The sequence below is a fragment of the Pelobates fuscus genome, chromosome 2 (assembly GCF_036172605.1).
Source record: "Pelobates fuscus isolate aPelFus1 chromosome 2, aPelFus1.pri, whole genome shotgun sequence".
Lineage (NCBI taxonomy): Eukaryota > Metazoa > Chordata > Amphibia > Anura > Pelobatidae > Pelobates > Pelobates fuscus.
In genome coordinates, this window is record NC_086318.1 from 378,969,078 (window position 1) to 378,992,822 (window position 23,745).

General features: G+C 36.3%; 1 protein-coding gene across 1 annotated transcript in view; it reads right to left on the minus strand.

Annotated features, from left to right (window-relative positions):
• The window catches only part of XPO1 (exportin 1), a 74,665-nt gene that overhangs the window by 15,005 nt on the left and 35,915 nt on the right, over window positions 1-23,745 (minus strand). The window contains exons 2-13 of the mRNA XM_063443752.1: window positions 20,814-20,945; window positions 19,253-19,354; window positions 13,550-13,622; window positions 12,549-12,610; window positions 12,385-12,429; window positions 10,615-10,796; window positions 9,454-9,502; window positions 8,869-8,988; window positions 8,627-8,755; window positions 8,042-8,200; window positions 5,469-5,666; window positions 1,389-1,527 (exon numbers count right to left, since the gene is read on the minus strand). Of these exons, the coding sequence (XP_063299822.1) occupies window positions 1,389-1,527; window positions 5,469-5,666; window positions 8,042-8,200; window positions 8,627-8,755; window positions 8,869-8,988; window positions 9,454-9,502; window positions 10,615-10,796; window positions 12,385-12,429; window positions 12,549-12,610; window positions 13,550-13,622; window positions 19,253-19,354; window positions 20,814-20,939 (1,384 nt within the window). The 5' untranslated portion in view covers window positions 20,940-20,945. The remainder of the gene's footprint in view (window positions 1-1,388; window positions 1,528-5,468; window positions 5,667-8,041; window positions 8,201-8,626; window positions 8,756-8,868; window positions 8,989-9,453; window positions 9,503-10,614; window positions 10,797-12,384; window positions 12,430-12,548; window positions 12,611-13,549; window positions 13,623-19,252; window positions 19,355-20,813; window positions 20,946-23,745) is intronic.

Sequence of the window (23,745 nt, forward strand, 5' to 3'; positions counted from 1 at the left end):
CTGTCTGATATTTTAGACAGTCCCCCTGCAGGCAGATCCATAGCCAGCTATAGGGGGCCATGTGATCGCTCTTTGAGAGCGATCACATGGCCCCCGGGGGCCTCATTTGCCGTGGGAGGGCTGCCTGGGCTGTCAGGCAGCCCCCCAGAAGAGGATCGCGGCGGAGGTAAGTATAACTTACCTCCTGGGGCTCAAAGCCGTTACGGCGTTCCATGCCGCCGCAACGGCTTTAAAGCCCATTATAATGGGGACGGCATGGAACGCCGTAACGGCGTTAACGGGTTAATGAATCTACTCCTGGTATGAAACACCGCAAAGATTTGAATTCATCCAATAATACAACCCCACCCTCTTCCCATTAAATGAGAGCAGCAAAATTAGCTAAAAAAAGTTCTTGATTATATATAAAGGATTTTCAGAAGAGGTTTTAAAAAAAATTAGTAGCCAGTTTTCTGGAGAAAGTCTCAGACATGATTTGAACTTTACATGCTATATTTTTAAATTCAATGCCTGTGCAGAGTTGATTTTTTTTGTACAAGGGCAACCATTTACCAAATATAAACAAAACCAAGCATGCCTATTAAGACAAGAACAGTTAACATAATCTTTAAGAAATTATAAGAAGTGCCTAATTTTGTTTTCTAGCATAGGTAACTGAATTCCTAAAAAACCCAAACACATGCACGTAAGAGTGATAAAGAAAAAAATGTGGCTGAATGTTTAAAGGGACACTGTAATCACCAGAACAATTACGGTTTATTGTATTTGTTCTGGTGAGTAGAATCATTCCCTCCAGGCTTTTTGCTGTAAACACTGTCTTTTCAGAGAAAATGCAGTATTTACATTACAGCCTAGTGATAACTTCACTTGCCACTCCTCAGATGGCTACTAGAGGTACTTTCTGGGAGATACATTCAGTATCGGCACCCTCTGCACGGGGACACCGAACTTGCCTCATAAAGATGCATTGATACAATGCATCCCAATGAGGAGATGCTGATTGGACATGGTTGTGTTTGGCTCTGCCCCATTCCTGTCTCCTTGACAGTTTCAGCCAATCCTATGGGAAAGCATTGTGATTGGCTGAATCACTGATGTCAGTCAAGCAGGCAAATCAGAGGCAGAGCCACCAGCAGACTGCAATAAAGGTAAGAGTTTACTATATTTAGTGCTGCAAGGGGGGCCAGATGGTGTTTTTAACACTATAGGGTCAGGAATACATGTTTGCGTTCCTGACCCTATAGTGATCCTTTAAGTAATTCTAGCAGAAACACATAAAACAGACTCTTTTAAACAAAGAATTAAAACAACGTTTTTAATGTTTGCAAAAGGATATTTTTCTGTCATGTAGATAGTGATTGAAAATGAACATAAAAATGAAATATTACCCAATGTTTCTCTCATATTCTTGTATAAATTAATGGAATCCGTATCCTTCATAAATTCTCGAACAACTTCACCCTGATCATTCTCTACAACAAGTACTTCCTCCGGTTTTGCCATTCGGCTGACCATCAACAAACGCACCTTGGAAATATTAAGAATGAAGATTGTTATAGATTATACTATATGCAAAGAAACAAAATAATTCTCTTAACCCCTTAAGGATGCAGCCAAATGTACACGTTGTGATCAAAACAAAACGTGAACAAAAACTGGAATTTGCGCTATATGTCTGTTCAGGCTTAATTTGCCTCTTTCATATTATGTGCACCCACACTTATTATATCATTTTATTCAGGGGAAAAGGGGCTTTCATTAAACATCAAATATATAGGTATGAAAATTTAATATTAATAAAATATAAAAAAAATGGGGAAAAATAAGAATTGTAAACATTTTCTTTAGTTCTATGTGACATTCTAACTGAATGTCATAATACTGTTTGCTTTTACTGCAATAAAATACACATTTGTGATTTGCGATGTTTCACATGTAAAACAGTACCCCCTTATGTACAGTTTTTTGCCGTTTTGGGAAGTTACAGAGTCAAATATAGCGTGTTACATTTTTCAGTTTTTTCACATTGAAATTCACCAGATTGGTTACATTGCGTTTGAGATCGTATGGTAGCCCAGGAATAAGAATTATCCCCATGATGGCATACCATTTGCAAAAGTAGACAACCCAAGGTATTGCAAATGGGGTATGTCCAGTCTTTTTTAGTAGCCACTTGGTCACAAACACTGGCCAAAGTTAGTGTTAATATTTGAAAATGCAAAAAACTAATTTGAATGCCAATTTTGGCCAGTGTTTGTGACTAAGTGGCTACTAAAAAAGACTGAACATACCCCATTTGCAATACCTTGGGTTGTCTACTTTTGCACATGGTATGCCAACATGGAGGTAATTCTTATTCCTGGGCTACTGTACGTTCTCAAAGGCAACATAAGCAACCCGGCGAATTTCAATGTGAAAAAACTGAAACGCAAGCCTTATATTTGGCTCTGTAACTTTTGAAAACACCATAAAACCTGTACACGAGGGGTACTGTTATACTCGGGAGACTTTGCTGAACACAAATATTAGTGTTTCAAAACAGTAAAACGTATCACAACAATTATATTGTCAGTGTGCCATTTGTGTGTGAAAAATTATAAAAACAAATTCACTTTCACTGATGATATCGTCGTAATACATTTTACTGTTTGAAACACTAATATTTGTGTTCAGCGAAGTCTTCCGAGTAAAACAGTATCCCCCATGTACAGGTTTTATGGTGTTTTCAAAAGTTACAGAGTCAAATATAAGGCTTGCGTTTCAGTTTTTTCACATTGAAATTCGCCAGGTTGGTTATGTTGCCTTTGAGACCGTAAGGTAGCCCAGGAATAAGAATTATGGGGTCTTGGAAAGTTACAGGGTTAAATATAGTGCTAGCAAATTAAATTCCCTGAACTTTTGGCCTGGGTTGTCAGGCAGGTCCTGCAAATTGTAAAATTAAAATGACCTAATTATGTAAAATTATTACATAAATATATACGTAGAATTATTTATATATACACGTGTGTGTGTGTATATATATATATATATATATATATATATATATATAATTTTTTAATTTTAATTATTTTTATATAGGTACATAGTGATATATACGTATATACCTATGTATATAGATATCAAAATACATGTAGAAAGAAATAATATATCTATATATTAATTTTAAAATACAGTTAGAACGAAATTATACATGTATATTTGTTATTTTATTTTTAACGTATTTACATATTTGTTTATTATATATATGATAATTCTATATATAGTCAATATTGTACGCGTACTGCTGGCAATGCCTTGGACGGCTATGCCGTCCATGTGATCACGAGGTCCTTGCGATCACATGGCCTGGGGGGGGCTGAAGAGGAAGGAGGGGGACTCCCTGGGCTCCCAGGTGAGTCCCCATACCGCGATCGCCGGCAACCGGGTAAGTACATAAGATCGCAGGGACGTTCTATTCCGCCCTGTGGCGTTTAGAGCCGCTTCCTTAAGGGCGGCATAGAACGCCCCGCGGTCTTAAGGGGTTGATAGGTCACAATACAAAGACATTTGAATTAGACAAACACAAAGGAGATCCCACTCAAGGTAACTAAAAATGCAATTTATGCTCTATGGATATACCAGTCACTCTAGCTCGAAATATTTTATGAAAATCTAGAATTAAAAAATAAAAAAGATTTTTTGGAACCTGTCATAAGCTAAAATACTTTAGCCCTAAAGATTTTCAGCTTCCATCTATACACTGTTCAATCAGTTTGCTAGCCAATGTAAATTGAAGGGAAAAAAAACAAACAAAAAAAACAACCCCTTTTGAAAAATAATAGATTTTAATCCCAATGGTTTCTCAATAGACACTCAATACCAAGGTCCTTCAGCTCTCCACCCATAGGAACCAAAAAGCATGCGCTGCGGTTGCTATGGTAACTTCAGCAGCACTCGTTAGGGAGTGTAGAAAAGGAGCATTGTGACGTCACTCCGTTCAGACGCTGCCACACTGGCATCGAAGCAAGCATGTTTTGTTTTGTTTTTTAACAGAAGTGTAACACCTACACCTCTGAAGATCAAGGCGGGGGTGTGGAGTGCCACGTTACAGTTTCCCTTTAACATAGTCAATTGAAAAATTGTGCATAGGATTGAAATTAAAGTTTCTCTGTCACTTTGCATCTTTACTTTGAACCCCTTAAGGACAGCGGGCGTTCCATGCAGTCCTTTTTGGGGTGGCTCTAAACTCCAGAGGGTGGCATAGAACGTCCCCGCCATCCAGGGGACTTACCGGATCCCCGCCGATCGCGATCCTGGGGTCTGCCTGGGAGGTCAGGCAGACCCCCACAGCCCTCCCAGGCCAAGTGATCGCGGGGTCCTCGTGATCACATGGCCGGAATAGCCGGCTTGTGCAGTGCCTGCAGGGGGACTGCCTGAGCTCTCCATCTGCCCCCCCCCCCCAATGCCCGCAAAAAAGTTTATCAAGTTAATTAAAAGTTTAATAAAATAAATAAGTACTTGGAAAATGTATATCTATATCTATCATATATATTTTTTATTTTTTTAACACGGATTGCTTTTTTAAACTTTATTTTTACATTTTACAGCAGTAGAGAGACTGTCTATCAGCACAGGCAGTCCCCCTGCAGGCAGATACACAGGCACCTATTACGGCCATGTGACCTATTGCGCCTGTTAGAGAGATAATATGGCCGCAGGTGCCAAATTTGCAGAGAGGGGCGACTGTCTGGGATGACAGGCAGTCCCCCCCGTACCGGGAGTAACGCAGATCGCCGCCGGGGGAACGGCGGCTATCAGGTAAGTAAATATTTCAGTTATGACTGTTCAGGACCGTCACCGGTCCTCAAGGGGATATTTCCGGTGACAGTCCTGAACCGTCATCGGTCCTAAAGGGGTTAAAATGCCACACAGAACTACATTTTTTTCATATTAAATTATGTTTAATATACAAATATTTGATGTGATATGAAAGCCCTGTTTCTCCTGAACAAAATGATATACAAGTGTGGATGCACATAATATGAAAGAGGTGAATTACGCCTGAACAGACATATAGCGCAAATTCAAGGTTTTACTGACTGCCTCAGTCCTTAAGGTGTTAAATTCATCTTTAGTGCCCCTATTTCTCTGTTTATTGTAATTCACCTTAGTTTTTTTTTTTTTAGTTATACCTTTTCTCATTAAGAGCGTGAGCTCTGCTTAAGCTACGCAAATTGTCAAAATGTTAATTTCAGTTGCTAAGTCAATTTACCCACAATCAGTCAAAAGAATCTCAAATGTAACAAACAAAATATAGGCACCCAGATATTGAGATTCAGCGCCAGGAAAAAAAAATATATATATATATAAATACAAACAAGTAAAAAAGAGGGGAACATCATTAAGGTATAAGGGGCATAGAGAAAGGAACACATGACAGAGCGGCTGTAAGCAAAGTATGCCAACATTTTGTGCAGGAAACAAAGTACCTTTGACAAAACAGGTAAGTATAGTTGCCTCCTTGGTGGAACATCGAAATGCTGACTGCCAGAAAGTAGTGGTGATGTAGATGTTGAAAATGGGCTCTCTCTATAGAGTTCAGCTGCCAGATGGTTCCAATACTCAAGGCATATTTTAAAGATTTCTGTTTCTTCCACCTCAGAAACCAGCAACATGTAATGAAGAGCCTAGAGAGGGGGATTGAGGGAATACAAGTCAGATATTTTGCATCTTATTCTTTTGTAGATTTCACATAACATTATTTTAGTAAATTAGTTTTAAATATGATGTATTTAGCATATTGTAGACTTGTCAGCCCCAACTCTGATTCTAATTCAGGAATGCATGTATTGCCATTAAAAATTACCGTATTTTTCGCTCCATAAGACGCACTTTTTTCCCCCTCAAAAGTGAGGGGAAATGTCTGTGCGTCTTATGGAGCGAATATGAAGCTTTACTTACCTGTCTTGTAGCGTGGGCCGGCTTCACAGCACACACCGCGGTACAGGAACTTCAATTTCAGGTTCCGGTTTCCGGCGGGACTGAAAGGAAGTGCGCACACTTCCTTTCAGTCCCACCGGAAACTGAAATTGAAGTTCCTGTACCGCGGTGCGCGCTGTAAGGCCAGCCCACGCTACAAGACAGGTAAGTAATTATGGGACAAGGGGAGGGGGGGAGGAGAAGAAGAACACTATGGGACAGGGGAGAAAAAAAAAATATTCTGAACAAACTGTCCCATAGTAAGAAACACTATGGGACAGTTTTGTTCAGAATATTTTTTTTCTGGGTGTCTTCCTCTAAAAACTAGGTGCGTCTTATGGTGTGGTGAGTCTTATGGGGCGAAAAATACGGTACATTAAAACACCTCTTCACTATATATGTGAACATAGTAGTTATATTAAAAAAAAAAAGGCTAACCCTGTCATGCAAAAATAAGTGTTTTAATAGCTTTACAGGAAGTAAAAAAAAGTCTATAGATGATTTATATATAAACAATTTGGCTAGTATTTCGTTTTACATGTATGCGGTTTTCGCACACAAAAAAAAACACAATGTAGCATTATAATAGAGATATCAAGTGCATAATTAAAGGGACATGCATCACTCTGAGACAACTGATTCAAAATGAATTGGCTTTCAATAAGACAGTTGCCTCACTCTGCAAGCTGAATAAAGCATGCAAATGTCTCTCTCCCCCCTGCCCCATATTTATTGGCTTCTGCTTACCACACTCACTCTAGAGGGAACGCTGATCTAACCAGTGCGCTATCCCTAGGAATGCTGGAAAATTGCATAGGGCAAGCCTGACAGATTTACACTTGTGCAGATGGAAGACATCTTCACCTTGCAACATCCTGACAGGAGAAGAGAGGGAGTCTGATCAGTGTGATTCATGCAGAGCAGGCTCCGGTGTCAGGTTTCTCTCTCCTGCTGTTGCATAATGATACACTGTTTCTGTCATTAGTGGACTGATCTGAAACTGAGATGGGTGGGTAAAAGGGGAGGACGGGAGGTTGAAAAAGTCCCCTAGCTGAGAGCCGTGTCCAACAATGCAATCTGGGCAACTTTATAAACATTACATACTTTTCAAATGTTTTCCTTCTTTATTTAGGTTTGGATATTTGTTTAACCCCTTAAGGACACATGACATGTCATGATTCCCTTTTATTCCAGAAGTTTGGTCCTTAAGGGGTTAAAAAAAAAAAAATTGCCAGGTGATGCATATCCCTTTTAAGAGCTGCCACTAAAATCATCTTCGGAAAAAGTAAGGGAGCATATAACAAAAAAAAAAAAAAAAAAAAAGGATTTATTCCACCTAACTTACCTTACATCCCACGGCAGGCAGGTCATAATGCTGGCATACCGCCTCCCTGGCTGAGATCATCAGTCTCAATCTCAGCCAATCTAACGCTTCCTCAAAGGCAAGCATTGAGAGTCTAGTGAGCATGCAATGCAAAACACTGCGCTGTGCCAAACTCCCTGCAAAAGTCACCTGAGCTACTACAGAGTAGAAGCCTATGAAAGGCTGCAGAAGCGCGTGTAGTCGCTACCTCCCTAAAGCTTGTTGACCCTGCAATGAAAACATTGCTGTTCCTGCAGAAAGGCAATGTTTTCACTTGCAGGGTTAGACAGGCACTTGGAACTCATTGAGATGAAGTGGACTAGTTGCTAACCTAAAGCCATCAGTCACATAGTGTATGCTTACATGCAATGATTCAAGCTAAAACAAAAAACCCAGCAATTGTGCGATCGTTTTACATCTATAAAGCAATAACTAGATTGATAAAATGACGGGGTAGAAGATAAGCCCACCAAATTGTTCAATTAATCTAGCATTAATTAGAATCAATTGTCCACAGTTAAAACACTGGACATGTACAAACAAGCTTTTGCATACTTACATACTAAACAGTGTACTGTATTCATGTAAAGAACATGAGGAATTCAGAGATCTCTATTACTACTGCATAATTAAATCAATGCATTATCTGGCAACTCTAATCAAGAATTACAGTTAAAAAAAAAATTACAGTAAAAAATAGCCAGTTTTTTCGTTACAGACCTCCATTAGAGTTTCTCTCAGGTTTAGCCTTTTTTCTATAAGCTGTCCGTGCTCTTTCAAAAATGTACAGAGAAACAAACTGAGATTTTGAATGAAATTCTGCTCATCATCTTTTCCATTTGAATATGCGAGACGGATGTTTGTGTTCAAAGGCAGCATCTACATAAATATAATAAATAAATAGATCTATATTTTCACACCCAAGTTTATTTCAAAGTTCATAAAGTTTTACTACACAGACAAGAAATTGAAAATGACGCTAACTCACATAATTCCTGGTAGGTCAAGTGAAATCTAGTTCATTTAAGATACTGAGAAATACGTCACATTCTAAACTTGACAAATAGATTCAGGTAAACCCCCCGCCCCCCCCAAAAAAACCCTATTACCACAAGGCAATTCAATTCTCTGGATGTAAAGAACACATTGAATAGAAAATAGGCTGCTTGTTTAAACAAATTTACTATGCATAGGTAAAAGCATTTTTGAAATTAAGTCATGCATTTACAAACATCCAGAGTTGTGAGATAAAAACGACCTGCTGCTTTGAAAGGAAATTACAAAACAAACATTTTGACTTCCTACCTGTTTTAACTGCATCATTGTCAATGTGAACAGAGTTACAAACTGCTCTTCATATTGGCTCACGCTAACTCCAGCTATTTCCGTGAGGCACTTCAATGACACATTTCTGAACATGGGAACATTTAAAAACTGGAGGGAAAAGAAACAAAACAAAGCACTTTTTTACACTTTAGTTAAACAAAAACAAACCAAACCCCAAACAGAGTTTTGATGCACAGACTTTAAAAATAAATAAAAAATACCTTGTATATTAATGTGCTGATCAGTTTGGTTTCAAAGATGTACCCTAAGGGGATCCAGTTAAGAAATCTGAGCAGAGTTTCCAAAGTTGCATGAACGAGTGGGGCATTCTGTGAGTTTTCCTAAAGTGAGGTAAAATGTATTTCCTATAAGTTCATATAGTTCTACAAACATTTAAACAGCAGTCTTTCCTCTGAGCTCCACCTTGAAATTATTTGAAAGTAATCCAAAAGCAGTCTTTATGAACTGATTTCTGTCACTTGAAGAGCAACATGCAAGTGACAGAAATCTGTTAAGGAGGCTTTAGGGAAATTTAAAACACTTAACAAGTTGGTGAAAGGCAGCTTTGGTAGTAGTTTGGAAAACAAGTAAACAAATTCCTCCATTTTTAAGTCATATTGCAGAGTACATGAACGCCACAGTGATTAAACATAACGTTTTAGTAACATGCAGTCTAATCTTTTGATCTGTTTGCAAAAGCATTGCGTTTGTATGAAAAAGAAATAACTACATGTGGCTTGACCAATCAAAAATAGCAGGAAGAAAATTATTAACAAAACTATAAACATATATACATACAAACTTACCATTACAAATTGACAGAGCTGAAATATCTGTGAGAATTCATTACACATACTGGAATAAGAAAAGAAAAGTCCATATTTAAGTTAAAAGAAAAACACTGACATGCTATTTTGTATGAAAGAATGTTACATGCAAAATGTTCAGTAAAAGGATTTCTCAAAAAGAATAGCCTTTGCCATCCTGTTTTGTTTAATGCAGGTTTTATTTTGCAACAGATCAACATAACACTTTTTACCATAATTGGATCCCAAAATCAACAAATGCTAAATTATTCATGGGAAATAGGTTAAAGGGACACAATGACAAAATCATTTCCACTGCTTGAAGTGGTGTGGTGTCTATTGTGTGCTGGGTCCGGTTTACTCGCCATTTAGCAAATCAGCTCAGTCACTGGAAGCCTGCAGCACATGCATTTATTTTCCAGTTGTCCTCAAGGAATGTCATTAAAGAGTTACACTATAAAACACACAGAGCAAGATCTCAAATGCACTTAACATCTTTTGTCCAATGCCGTTTTTCTTATCGGAAGGGGTGGAGATCTCTCAATCCAAATCATTCCTCAAATAGAGCTCACTATGTAAATTTTCTTATGTTAATTAAGAGGTTAATTGCCTGGAGTTGTCTGGTGCAGCCTCTTCATAACCATTTTTGTATGGTTTAACACTAGTACATCACCTCTGTGCTCAGTGGCCAATACATTCATATTAGCCTAAGCAGTAATGGGCATAAGTGATTGGCTGAGAGTCTCAGCTATTACTGCTCGATTGAGTTCATATGGCAATGGCAGAGTAATATCTGTGTTAGCCATTCCTCTAATAGGTGTTGGGTTGCAGGTAAATCTCTTTTAGTATTAAACCTTTAAAAAGACAAAAAAGTTTAACATATAATTTAACAATTAATAAAGGGGTGATGCCAGGGTACTATTGACACTATAACCATTTCAATGAGATTAAAAGTAGAGTGTCCCTTTAGAAGTGTGAAATCTAATCTGGCATCATAAGCATTATTACAGCTGTGCCTTACACATACCATTGTAAAGAAGTGTACATGGAAGAAATGTTTTTCTAAAGTCGGTTTCAAAAAATATTTTATTTTTATTTCAAGAGGGATAACGACAAGACTACAAAGTACATTAGCTTAAAAAAAAAAAAAAAAAACATTACCTGTCTTTTAAATGTTTGGCTTTGACTTGTGTTATCTGTCCACTGGAAAAATCAAATACTTCTTCACTAAGCAGTTTCAAGATGACCATGTTGTTCTGGCAAAGGCTTTCACTGGTCCTACTTGCTCCGACAATGTCACTGATAAATGTTGGCCAGTGCTTAGGCCATTCCTGTTTCAATATCTATAATTGAGAAAATATAATTATAAAAGTGTACCTGTCCCATAAAAATGACATAGCATAGATCACAACTATATATCTATACATTGTGTTTGCCAATTTGTTTTTAAAACAAAGAGTAAGAATTATGATCTATAAAACTAGAACAGAGTATAACCTGTCCAGGTAAAATGTAGAAATAATGGCCACAGTAGAGGTTATGCATTCAACAGTTCACATCTACTCCAGTGGCAACTTTAATTGGACTAGACCTCTGCTAGCAAATAATTGCATTACACACAACTCTTCTCTTCAACCACTTAGTAAAGTGATCCAAGAGCTTCACCCCAGGAATAAGGTTACATCCCCTGAAATACATATACCCAAGTATGAGCATCAGAAAAACTAATCTGATGGCAAATTAGAATTCATATATTGTGCCCTTTTACCTTACCCCCATTTGTTGTAATGTTTTACGTGCAGAATAACTCAGTGCAAACTCTATACTATTAACCTCAACAAATTCTGTGAAAAGGTTAGTCCATATACCCTTACTTATTCATTGCATTAACAAAGTGCATATCTACTCAACGCTCACTATTTTGGTAAATGTCCAAAATGTGCCCCGCTTGAAGAAGACAATTAACCAAAAAGTGCATATACATGACTGTCAGTAAGGGGGGAATGGGAAAGTCAGGCAAGTTTTTTTTTTTTTTTTAAGATACGCCCATATTAAGTGATTTCTTATGTGCTTTATGTGTGAAGAATGTGCCCATTATATCCCCCCCCACCCTCCTTATTTTAGAAATAGTGCACATTTGAAATAAAATTGTCCTGCGCTCAGACTCAACTCCTGGGCAGCAATGACCATAGTACACATGAGCCACAATATATACAATACAACCCAAAGTAACTTTTCTTTGGTTATTGGTTATTATTGTATGTATTGGGGCTGATGTGTAGAATGGTCATTGCTGCCACCCAGGAGTAGTGGGAGTCTGAACAGTTTAGAAATATACCCCTGTCTCAGAGTTGTTGTTTTTTATATAACTGTAGTTGAAGGAAGCAAGGTGTATTGTTAGTGTACCTTGACATGACAGGTGAGCATACAATCTAATGGCCACTGGAGTGATACTAAAAAGCTCCAGTTATTTAAATCATACAGATTTGGGATAGTGCCAAGTAACTTTTCTTTGACTTTTATAAATTAACCTTGTCACACCCCCTATTAGACAACAGTTCGTGTTACTTTCCGGTTGTTTAGCTTAGTGGAGCTAAACTCAAGAGGCAGGTAAATGCATTAGAGCACATGCCTTGCAAAGACTTCTCATTGGGCTGTTTTGGGAACTATGGTTGGTCAGCCACAGACAGTCTGGGCTTGGATAGAAGGGGAGGGCATATACAGACGTTAGACAAGAGATGTGCAGCTTCTGCAAGCTGTTTTTATATATAATCCAAATGGAAAAGAATGCTTGTTTTCATTTGGGTTATATTCACTAAATAGTGATATTTACTAAAAAGCAATGTCTCATTTTATCTGATGAATACAATTACAGCCAAGTTTTGAACTACATATAAGTATTATTAAAATAACTCCAAAAGTTCCACGTACCTGAACGAGAATCATGTTCAATTTTCCAATATACACCTTCTCTTTCTATCATAGGAAGGGGGGAAAAAAATTCTCTTTAGCAACGGTTACTTAAAAATTATTTATTTAAAAAAAAAATTTTTGGAATATTTATTATTTTATTATTTATTTTTTTCAATACTTACCTCCACACATGTGGCATCAGAAGAAGTCTTAATGATTAATCCCACAACATATTTTTTAATACCTAAAATGCAAGAGAAGATAATATTTTTTTTAAAAAATAAGCCCAAAATATGTAATTATATAAAGTTTAAATTCCTTACTACGAACACAAAGAAACCAGAACTGACGGAAAAACCAAGTGATCCGTGTAGACAGACTGCCTTTTCCAAAATCAATAGATGGCTGGAAACCTTGCCCCTCTCCATGGAGTTAACCAAAAATAGTGAATTCTAAAACAAATTTGATACATGTTGGGTAACTAAAAGAGCAACGGTTTGCAAATTTACTGTTTTGACCAAAATCGTGTTTACATTTGTTAAAGGGACTGCAAGCACTATTACTATAGCTTATTGTAGTGAGTCCCTAACAGTTTTTATCAAACCTTCAAGCACCTTTGTGTAAAAAAAATAAAAAAAATTAAGGCAAACAAGATACTATATTTTTTAGCAAGGTACACCCCAATCTAGTCCATGCACAGCCATGTCATTGATTGTCAATGAGGAGGAGCTATAGAAACTTTGATTTCTCCTCTTATCCATGGTCACTGTCAGATGCTAAACACAAAGCTTTGAATAATGATTGACAGAGTGCTAAGATGGCATTATCCAGATGTCTGATAAAGAGGAATAGATTTAAACATTAATTTTACATTTCTCACCTTACAAATACATACTACAGTGGATAAAAAGGCATAGTAAATTAAACTCATGGGAAGAGATAGTTTCCTGTTAACACACAACCTTATATGCATTTATTCAATAAATGGCACACAACCTGCATTTTAGAGTATATTAAAATATAAAAAACCCACATTACAATTTGCAAGCCATCTGGTTTTATATTGTTTTGCATTCAAAAACTAAAATTTTACAATGTTTTAACCAAAATAATGAACTCTTCCTAATATTGTTTAGAACGTAAATAATTCAAATCCTCTTAAATGAAATGAAGACAGTTTTACCTTCACATTGGTTCCGAGGAAGAATTTTCCATCTCGTCTTTATTACAGTTTCCAATATTTGAAGCCCATAATACTGAAATTGGAGAACAGAAGTATGTGAGTATTTTGTGGTTATAAATGTTAAAAAGATATTACAAAATTTAAAAAAACCTCTCAATAAAACATCACACAGCCAATCCATTCACACGTTAACTAAAACATGTACATCTACAACCCCCCATGTATTTTATACATGCACAATCCTTTGTTTTGTATCATCTAAAACCCCAGCTATTTAATCAACCTCACACCAGGAAGAGTTCAGAGAAAACTATAAATGCCAAAATGGCTAATAGAATAAGAAGAACAGTACAGTAAGAGTATACAAGAACTTAGATATGTAATAGATGTTAATTTTCTTAATGTTCCTACTGAATAAACAATTAACAAATAATGCAAATGGCATTGGTCTTCACTGGTGTGAATCTAGGTGCAGAGTGAAAATTCTTCAGTATGCTAAACCCCACTTCAGTAACCTCCCACACCACAGACCTGTTACAGTAACTTTGAGATGAACTTTTATACTTTGTCAAAATAAGAGTTGCATTTGCAAAGCATAAGTTATATTTTACCTTTCAGGTATTCAGCACTTAAGCATGTAAACCAATTTAATTCTTCTGATACAAAAGAATACCATTTTGGTCATTTTAGCCATCTGTTCAATTATGGGCATTAAAAATACTGACCTGAAACAAAAAACAAAAATACATTTCCAGTTCTGCCCAAGGTGTTCCAAAATAGTTCTATTCATGACTTTTTTGGGTACCATGGTCAATCAGCAATAAGAAGTTTAAAGAAGGACTTCCATGCAGTTGTAAATCTTAAACTCTGGTAGCTATGACTGCCAACCGGCCTGTCGAGGAGTGTTTTTTTTTTTTGTTTTAACAGAAGTCATTAAAGGTCAGTCCACCAACAACACTTAAGAAGTGGGATGGAGGAACATCAGGTCTTTAATTGTTAAAGAGGCAACTATTAACTCCTTTATCATGCTGAAAATTCTTCTGGAATAGACCAGATGTAGCACAAGCACCCTGGGCAGTTATTAAACTGTGCTAAAACGGTTTGACATCTTACAATGAGGTGTTAACACGGCACTCCTGGCTCCATAATCACAAGATGGGCTGCATTGATTATTAGTGTGATGAAATAGGCAGGAATAAAGCAATGCTCTTTATTTCCACTCATTTTCCCACCTCCTGTTTTACAAAACAATGCATTCGCCTCAAACATCTACCTTTTTTAAGATCTTATTAACATGCTTATTTTTACAAGTTATTCTAACATTTCAACCCTGTGTCAATGCATACATTGGTTTCTTGCATGCTTGTTTATTTAACTGCTACCCTTTTTCACCCTCAAAAAGTAGTAGTCTACAACTGCACCCTAACATAATAAAAAGCTACAAGTCCATTTGAATTCTCCACTGTACAGTGACATTCAACTGTGCTCTGCTGTCATTTCCCCTAGGGCTGCTCATTCTTAGATATTTGACTACAGCTTAAAAAAAAAAAAAAAAAAAACTTGAAGCCATCATGTTTGGGAAATCACACCAACTCATGAAGACCTCTCCAAAGAACCAATCATCCCTGGTCTATTCTCAGACAACTTGTTCCTATTCATCATGAAATTACGATGGTTTAAATAACAGAGGGAAACTTTAAAAAGTGGAGCAATCATTAGGAACATTCCAGTTTCCATGCTGACTGTCACTTTAAAGGGAGCCTTTCATGGGCAAAACTGCTTTAGCTTTTTTTTAAGAGTTTCAAATTCCATCTATTAAGTTTTGCTAGCAAATATATAGATTTGGAGAAAAATATCTACAAATAGATTTTTCTTCCATCTCTCTCAATTCCACTGCAGATAGGAGGTGCCATAGGAGGTGCCTCTGCTCTCCACCCATAGCAACATGTGTTTGCTATGGTTAATCCCCTAACCAACTCTGCTAAAAGGTAAGGAGCGTGAGCAGACCATAGATGGGTATTACAGAAGCGTAACACCGAACTCTGTAAAGAGATTGTAGCGGTGTAGGGAGGTGAGGTGCGTTAAAAAAAAAAAAAAACACAAACAGCACCACTGCGAAATAAGTTGGTGCAGTTATATATAATCTGAAATCAAGACACCACACATTGGTTAGAAAGCATTTCAAAATTACATCTAAGCCAGTAATGTGGTTAAATTTGTTTTGTGAAACAAAACTTACAATACCAAACACTTAACATTCTACTTAACCTTTTTCAGAGCAATAGTTAGGGAGGGTGCTTTGACCTATTAGACTTTATATAGTTAAATGTAATTCTATGGGTATTTATATACCTGAAGTGGAAAATAGTTTGAAACATGAATAGCTGAAAGGTAAAAATTTCCAGAACAAATAATATTTAAATCTGGACAGTTTGACTAGAATAAAAGTTCTCACTACAAAGGTTAGTCACTATACAACAAAGTCGATCAATATAACTTCAACCAAAGGGATCATGCCAGCCTTTAAGTATTTTTTACAATCACTTATATATTTGCTGCTGTTATCAAAGGTCGGTTGCATTTGATCAGTTTTAATCTGTGTTGAGTTCACAATAATGGGAAACTGGGCAGTGTTTCTATTGATGATGGGTTAAATCACATCCAATTAGTATACTAAGTAGGTTTGAAAGTGTTCATTGGCAAGCTTATTCACTAAAGTGAGACTTGAGTCCAATTTAAAGTTAATTTAAAATTTTAGACCAATCTAGAAGCATGACTGACTTGGGGAATTGTTTTCCAATTGAGTTATTTTGGCCATACATTTTAAATTTTGTTTGAATTGCAAACAATTCTCACATTGGTGAAAAACCCTGGAGGAAACCATTCATTACTTATCTTTCAAAATATATTCAAGTCTCAGAATGCCATTAATCCAGTTAATACTTGGTAAATGTTTAAAACTTGAAAGCATGGGCTTTGCTTTTGCTTCTTTAGAAAATGTTAAAATGGCAGCTCCTGCTCTGTAACATAAGTTGGTAGGGCTTAGTCACCTGAAGCTAAATAAGATTTACAACTTAATATTACAGGATTTTAGAAAGAAAGAACAAAAGTTAAATTGTCACTGCAGCTACACATCAGTAGTTTAAAAAGAGAAAAGGGGTGGAAATCTTAAAAGAATAATAATCAAAATCATGACAAAGGTGTGTTAAAGATATAAATAACAGATGTAAAAACAAAAACACACTGCATAATTCTTGGTTTTATTTGTGAATTGCAGCTTTTAAAAAGGGACAACATATGAAAGAAAAAGAAAAAAAAAAGGAAAAAAAATCTCACATGGACAGTCCCCTCAAAACCAAGCATTTCACTTCGCCAAATAATTTAAATCCAAAACATTTGCACAAATGAAACAAAAAGGTTTGTTTCCATTCATTAGTGCAAATTATTTCCCATTATTTTTAATGGATGTAAACTGTGAGTCTTGGGTGCACAGTTACTGGAATAAACAGTAATCACGGAGATGGTAAAGTTAACCTGTTATGACAGGATCATTTTAAATCATATGTTCTTACGGAATAAGTATATAATCCTACAGAAAAAAAAAAAAGGCTTAAAAAAAATAAAAAATAGGTTAATCCATCATGTCGGGTTCAATAAAATATATAACCACTCCCAAAGCAACACATTTATCATTAAGATAATTGAGATAAGTTAAAAAGCTTCTCACAATTTATATATTTGATAGCAATTCTGCTAGTACTATGTATACATTGATTTTTTTTATGCTCCTAAAAAGAGCACCAGTGAAAGTCCCTACTTAGTCCTATGATTATGTTCAATGACCTTTTTAACTTAGTCAATGAGTATCTCATTAAGATGGTATCTTTATGAAACACTCAAATGACAGATCCGCTTGGGGGGAAAAAATAAAATAAATGTGAATAAGGAACATAGGGATGGAAACTACATATTAACGCACGTATGCTAAATGTAAAAATGAGAATATGAAGCAAAAAGTGCCCAGGTGCCTTAAATATTCGGTTACTTAAATTAGGAACATGGCATCAATAAAGAAACACTGCCTGCTTTTTATTTCCCTTTATGACTTGTGGGGGTAAAACACACAAGAAATGATATATATATTTTACACAATACTTCTAAAAGCTTAGTTTTGGAATTTCATTTTTAGTTCAGTTTGCACAACAGCAGCAAATGTGCAATGCCAAAATGCATAGAAATGATCCCTGTGGTAAAAATTACTATATGCCCTCATATTAATTATTACTATATACTGAAACGAACCCACACCCACCCCTCCCAACCACCCACGAAACAAGACAATTGATGAACAGAATTCAGTTAAAGGGAATGAAAAGGGTAGACCTTGTGGAGGCCTGCCGTCAAAGCCTAGCTGTGTCAGTTGCACAGGAAGACACCCCTTTTCTTCCTATTACAAGCAATCAACATAATGGAACATTATGATTAATATCAGGTAGTGTTAACAGCTTTATAAATATATATATAAAATAATAAATAGCATAAAAGCCAAATGTAATAGTGCATAGATTTTAGCACCAAATCATTTGCAGTTTATGTAAATTGAAAAGTTCTTTACCTGTTGCTTTCTTTCTGTTCCGCTAAGCATGTCATTTTTTTCACTAGACAATTTTGAGTTTTTAACAAAATTATTGCTGTTGATAAATCAACTTAAACATTAGTAATGTCCGTCAGTAACAAACGCAGAAAATGACCAGGCAAGCAAATAATATAAACCAAAGTTAGCACTTTGAGGATGTTTGAAAGTGGTTTAACCCACATAAAGAAAACATTAAGGGTGATAGGAGAAAGTGCAAAATTAAGCCTTGAAATTGCCAATTATTTCAGGCATGACAATTATGCTCTTGAAATACAGAAAATGTAGTGTCATTTGGGAAGCACAAACATTTGTACAGTATATAACCTTAAGATCTCAAAATAGTCTATTTTTTAAAGGCATGGTGTTGAAAGGTAAGCTTAATTCATATGTGCTCTAGCTTCACTGGGCAATGTTAAGATAGCAACACTTAAAATACAAGTGATCCCAATAAAGGGTTCTTTTTAACCATCACATAATTGCAATTTGAACAGAGCATTACAGAGGTTTACATGAAACCAAACAATGCCAAGGAAAAGAGTTTAGAATTGAAATTCAAACACGTACATGCAAATGCAATATTTGATACACTGAAGTATTAAAGAACCGAATAACAGGTTAAAAAACTTTCACTTGTAAAAGAAAGAAAAATCTGGGATAGTATTCACTTACACATTTTAACTGATGGAATACATTGTTTACGGTTGTAAAATTAATAACAAACTGTGCAACCAAGACCAACTGTGATTTTCTATTTAAGATATTTTGTTTTCTGCTCAGTAGATTATACTAAAGAAGTAGAAACCCACTTTCAATGTAACCTTCAATTCAAAAAAAACTAAAAAACAAAAACAAAGAATATATATAAATTTCAATCGACTTTGTTTTCACATCAGTTTCTCTAAAATTCTCTAAAAACGGTTTTCTATAGTAATGAGAACAGTTACATACGGTGTAGTTAGCCGAGCAGTGAGACACCTTCCTCAAAGTTTACTGGAAAGGCAGATAGGAAGGGAGGGAAGACCAAAAAAAAAAAAAAAAACAGTCGTTTAATACTTTCCCATGCTTACTTTGGTATTCATGTTCTGCGAGAACTCTAAAATGGTGTCAACTCTTGTCCATGCATCGGGATGTTCCTTTAAGTGGGTTAGCACTTCCTGAGCCATTCTTTGCTGTGTTAAAAAACAAAAAGTATTGCAGAAATTTCAAAACAGATATGCAATCCTAGACAAGAAAAATGCCCACGATTAAAGTAACACTAGTGTCAGGAATATAAACAGACACCTGAAGTAGCGGTTTAGGTATAGAAACACCTCTAGTGGCCGACTGAGTAACTAGAAGTGTTACCAGTCAGCAATGTATCACTGCTTTTTCCTCTGAAAAGGCAGCGTTTACATTGAAAGGCCTGCAGGGACAGGCTATAGACACCAGAACCACTACACTACAGTAGTTCTGGTGACTATTGTACTTTTCAACAAGTCTGACAACTCAGATTTTAGTTTTGGTTGCCAGTAGGGGGATTCCGATAGTTAGCATGTCTTAACGCTGAGGAGTGCATGTATAAATAACATTCAAGCAGCTCAGAATAAGATGTGCTCCACAGTCCCAATATTTGTATGGATAAGGAGGACGTTAAATTCTTAAATTTGATACAGCTGTGTGTTACTGCTAAGGAGCTAATTGAAATTATAATGCATAGTGCTCATTATGGAGTTTTATTACGGTGTGCAACTCTGTCACCTATCCTTTCAAATGTCACATCTCATGTCTCCCTTTTCTCCACATTATGTGTAGTTTGTGAAGGATTATCTAATTGTGCATAGATTATATAAATATATATATATAAATATATTTTAGCTCTAAAAAAAAAAAAACCAAAAACCTTTATATTGTTTCCACGTTGATTATTTACAAGATGCTGCTTTGCTCAAACTTACACCTGCTGCTGGATAATTTCAACATTGCATTATGGTTCTATGTTTTAGAAAAACATGCAAATTTAACCTTCTGATATACAAACATTTGAAATACTAGCTAAAATGTATGTTGCCAGAATGTCAAAATTTTATAGGTAGCCAAATATGAATGAAAATTTCAACCGATATGTGCAATGAATGATGTGGCTATTTATTTAAATCGTTTTCTTCATGAGAAAGTGCCAACCCACACTAGTCTGGTCCTTGACTCCACCCTAATTTACATATTACAGTGGCTATGTTTGACTAGCAGTTTCTAAACCACTCCAGCTAGGAGGCCATATGCAGCAGTTTACTCTATCTTCTGCAGACATCAACATAACCTTACACACTGTTTCTGGAAGATATTCAGTACTGGTAGGGCACATGTAAGAGCTTGTGAAGTGGGGTAGGGTTCTATTCAAATGGGTGCCAACTTATTTTAGTGAATGGTTTATACACTGCTGAAGTCAAAACTATGCAACTTTTAGAAAAGCCGAATACTCAAATGGTTGAAAATGTTCTGTGTAAGCTTAAAAAGTAGTTCAGTAGGAATCTACCATATGCAAGCATTGGCATTATAGATCATCACAAAGAAGAATAAAACCAGGACACCCATACATTGTGATTATTATTTTTTTTATTTGTATTAATAATCTTCAGTGACACAAATTACCTGTGCTCCCTCTCCATGGTACAAGCAATTCACCACGTTGTCCAGAAGATTTATGTCCAGTTTTTGGCTGAAATCCAGCAGCTGTCGAGCTGCATGGTCTGCTAACATGGTCATAATTGCTGGCATAGATTACTGAAAGAGTTAACATAAAAATATTTAAACAAATGACCCAAGGAATATCTGCACACATAACAGCACATAAATAAAAATTGTTCCATGTTCTTCATTAGGTAAGACCAATATTGTACTGGTGAAGACAACACAAAAGTATACACACACACACACACACACACACAAAATAAGTGCCACACTGCTGTAAGAACTCAAATCACAGTTCCACAAAACATGGCTTCAAGTTACACCAGTACTATAGGAAGACCATATAGCAGATTTTCTAGATGTTGCATAAGCTGTGCTGATGTACGAATAACCAGCATGATCACTGATGCTTCTTTATGATGGCCATTTAGGAAACAGATGTGAATGCATTAATAAGCCTTGGACCAGAAGAAGAAGAAAAAAAAATTACAAACACGACACTGTAGTCCACTGTCCTTGCAAGAACAGAAATACAGCTGAATAAAAATGGTCGCAGTTTTAAAAAACTGAAGCGCAAGTATATGCACCAAGAGAACATGCATGCAATGTAGCATACCAGGCCGCTGGAAAACTGAAATATACAAAATACCAATTGGCAATAAAGAAAGTAAGGGACATATTGGTTGGGGGCAGCTTTAAGTTTCCAAGTACCAACAGAAAGTTACATAGCTGAAAAGACATAAGTTCAGTACTATTATAAAGTTTGGGAATGGGAAAGCATTGTGATTGGCCAAGATAATTTCTGATTATGTCAGCAAGGAGGCGGAGCCAAACACCAGCACTAGAAATTAGAGGAGTTATTACTATATTTAAATGGGGCTAGGGGGTGGCTGAGGTGCTAAAGAGTTTTGCTTTTTTCCCCCAAAACAATTTTTATTGTAAATGTGAATACAAAAGATAGGACACAAATGATAACTTAAAAGCAGTCATAGGTTGACAATTTCGGAGTGATACTCCGTTACATGCACAATCTTATAGTTTAAATAGGGTTTTAACACTATGGGGTCAGGAATATACATTTGTGTTCCCGACCATGTAGAGTTGCTTTAAGTTTTGAAAGGGGGGGTGGGGGTATATCTATTGCATACACACAAAAAGCAATACATGAAAACAGTTTTAAGGCATCCTTTTTAAAATTGACCATGTACTATAGTGAATCTCTCTCTAATATATTATATACACCAAAGAGTTGTGGTGGGGGAAAAAAGGGAGGATGAAAACCCCTTCCACCTGAAGTGAATAGTTAATACATTGCTAAACACAGATACACACCAGTCAAGCCATGAGACTTGCTTTTCCCACAGAAATCCCATTTTAACAGTGCTCTCACTACTGCAAGGGATTCTGGGTAAGCACATGCAAATGAGCTCAACACAGAACCACATTTTTGCCTCATAATTCCACTTTATACATGGATTCCTTGGAGCATGTGTATGCTGTATACAACAGCTTTGAAACAACTCAGGAAGAGGAGATAAGCCAGTGAACCACTCATGGACAGCCATTTCGTTGTTAATGCAACTCATCAGCATGAGGTTGGTTACTGGCTTGGCGTTACTTGTAAAGTACATACCAAAAGAGTTGTGGTGGGGGAAAAAAGTGATTTTTTTTTGTTGAGCTCATTTGCATATGCCCACCCAGAATCCCTTGCAGTAGAGGAGCACTGTTAAAATGAGATTTTTGTGGGGGGGAAAGAAAGCAAGTCTTACGGCTTGACTGGTGTGTGTCACACACACGTACGTAAATGTTCAAAGTCATCATTTTATTGCAAATGAGTTATTCACGCAGTTTAAGAATAATTCTAAGTGGAGTTATTTTTTTTTTCCTCAGGCACTCACCACCAGTACAAATAATTTTCATGTTTGTACATGTCTGTGTTAAAGATGTGTGGGTTTCTTTATACAAAACTAAATTTTACAAAGCAGCATATTGAAATGACTACTTATCTTGCATTTTAAGGAACACCAATGGATAAGAATCCAGCATTTATAGCAGAACTGTGTGTATTTCAAATATTTGAGATAGATATACACATGTACATATATATTTTTGTTATTGATTAATTTACATTTTAAATATATTGATATTAAATACAAAATATTTCAATTAAAAAAAAATATATTTGATAAGAACTATAACTTCCTTATAAGTCATTGAATAAAACAAGGTTAGAAATTTCCACAAGCAAGTAACAATGCAGCCCTGGGCTGTTGAGTGTGCCATGAACATCCAGGCTTGCAGTGGCATGCAAACGTTAAGGCCTGACCAGTATTGTAGGACTTAACATTTTAATCACTTCAAGCACCACGACCACTTCAGTGATTTAACCCCTTAAGGACACATGTCATGTGTGACATGTCATGATTCCTTTTTATTCCAGAAGTTTGGTCCTTAAGGGGTTAAAGAGGTTGTGGTGCTTGGCGTCTGTATGTGCTGGTTTTCAATAGGAATCTCTGCACATACGGACATATTTAAGTGTTCTTGCATAGCAAGACCACTTAATTTTATCTCACATATATATATTATTCTTATTATAGCCAAATTTACCACCCTAACTCCTCCAACAGTTTTTACACTACATGGACAAAAATATACCGAAACGTGCAGATTGTTCTCGATTGGATTGCTATTACTTTGTGGAATGTTTCGCCGAATGGTTCACGGAATATCGTTGTTCTTGTGGCGAAGTTGGTCCAATAGGAATGAATGGCAAAATGTTCAAAACTAGAGTGGGAGCTGGCAAAAGCTGAAAAATCAGGACATGATTTTTAAACTGCCACCACTCCCTCATTTTCAAGCCCACCTACACAAATCTTATATCAAAACGTTCAGC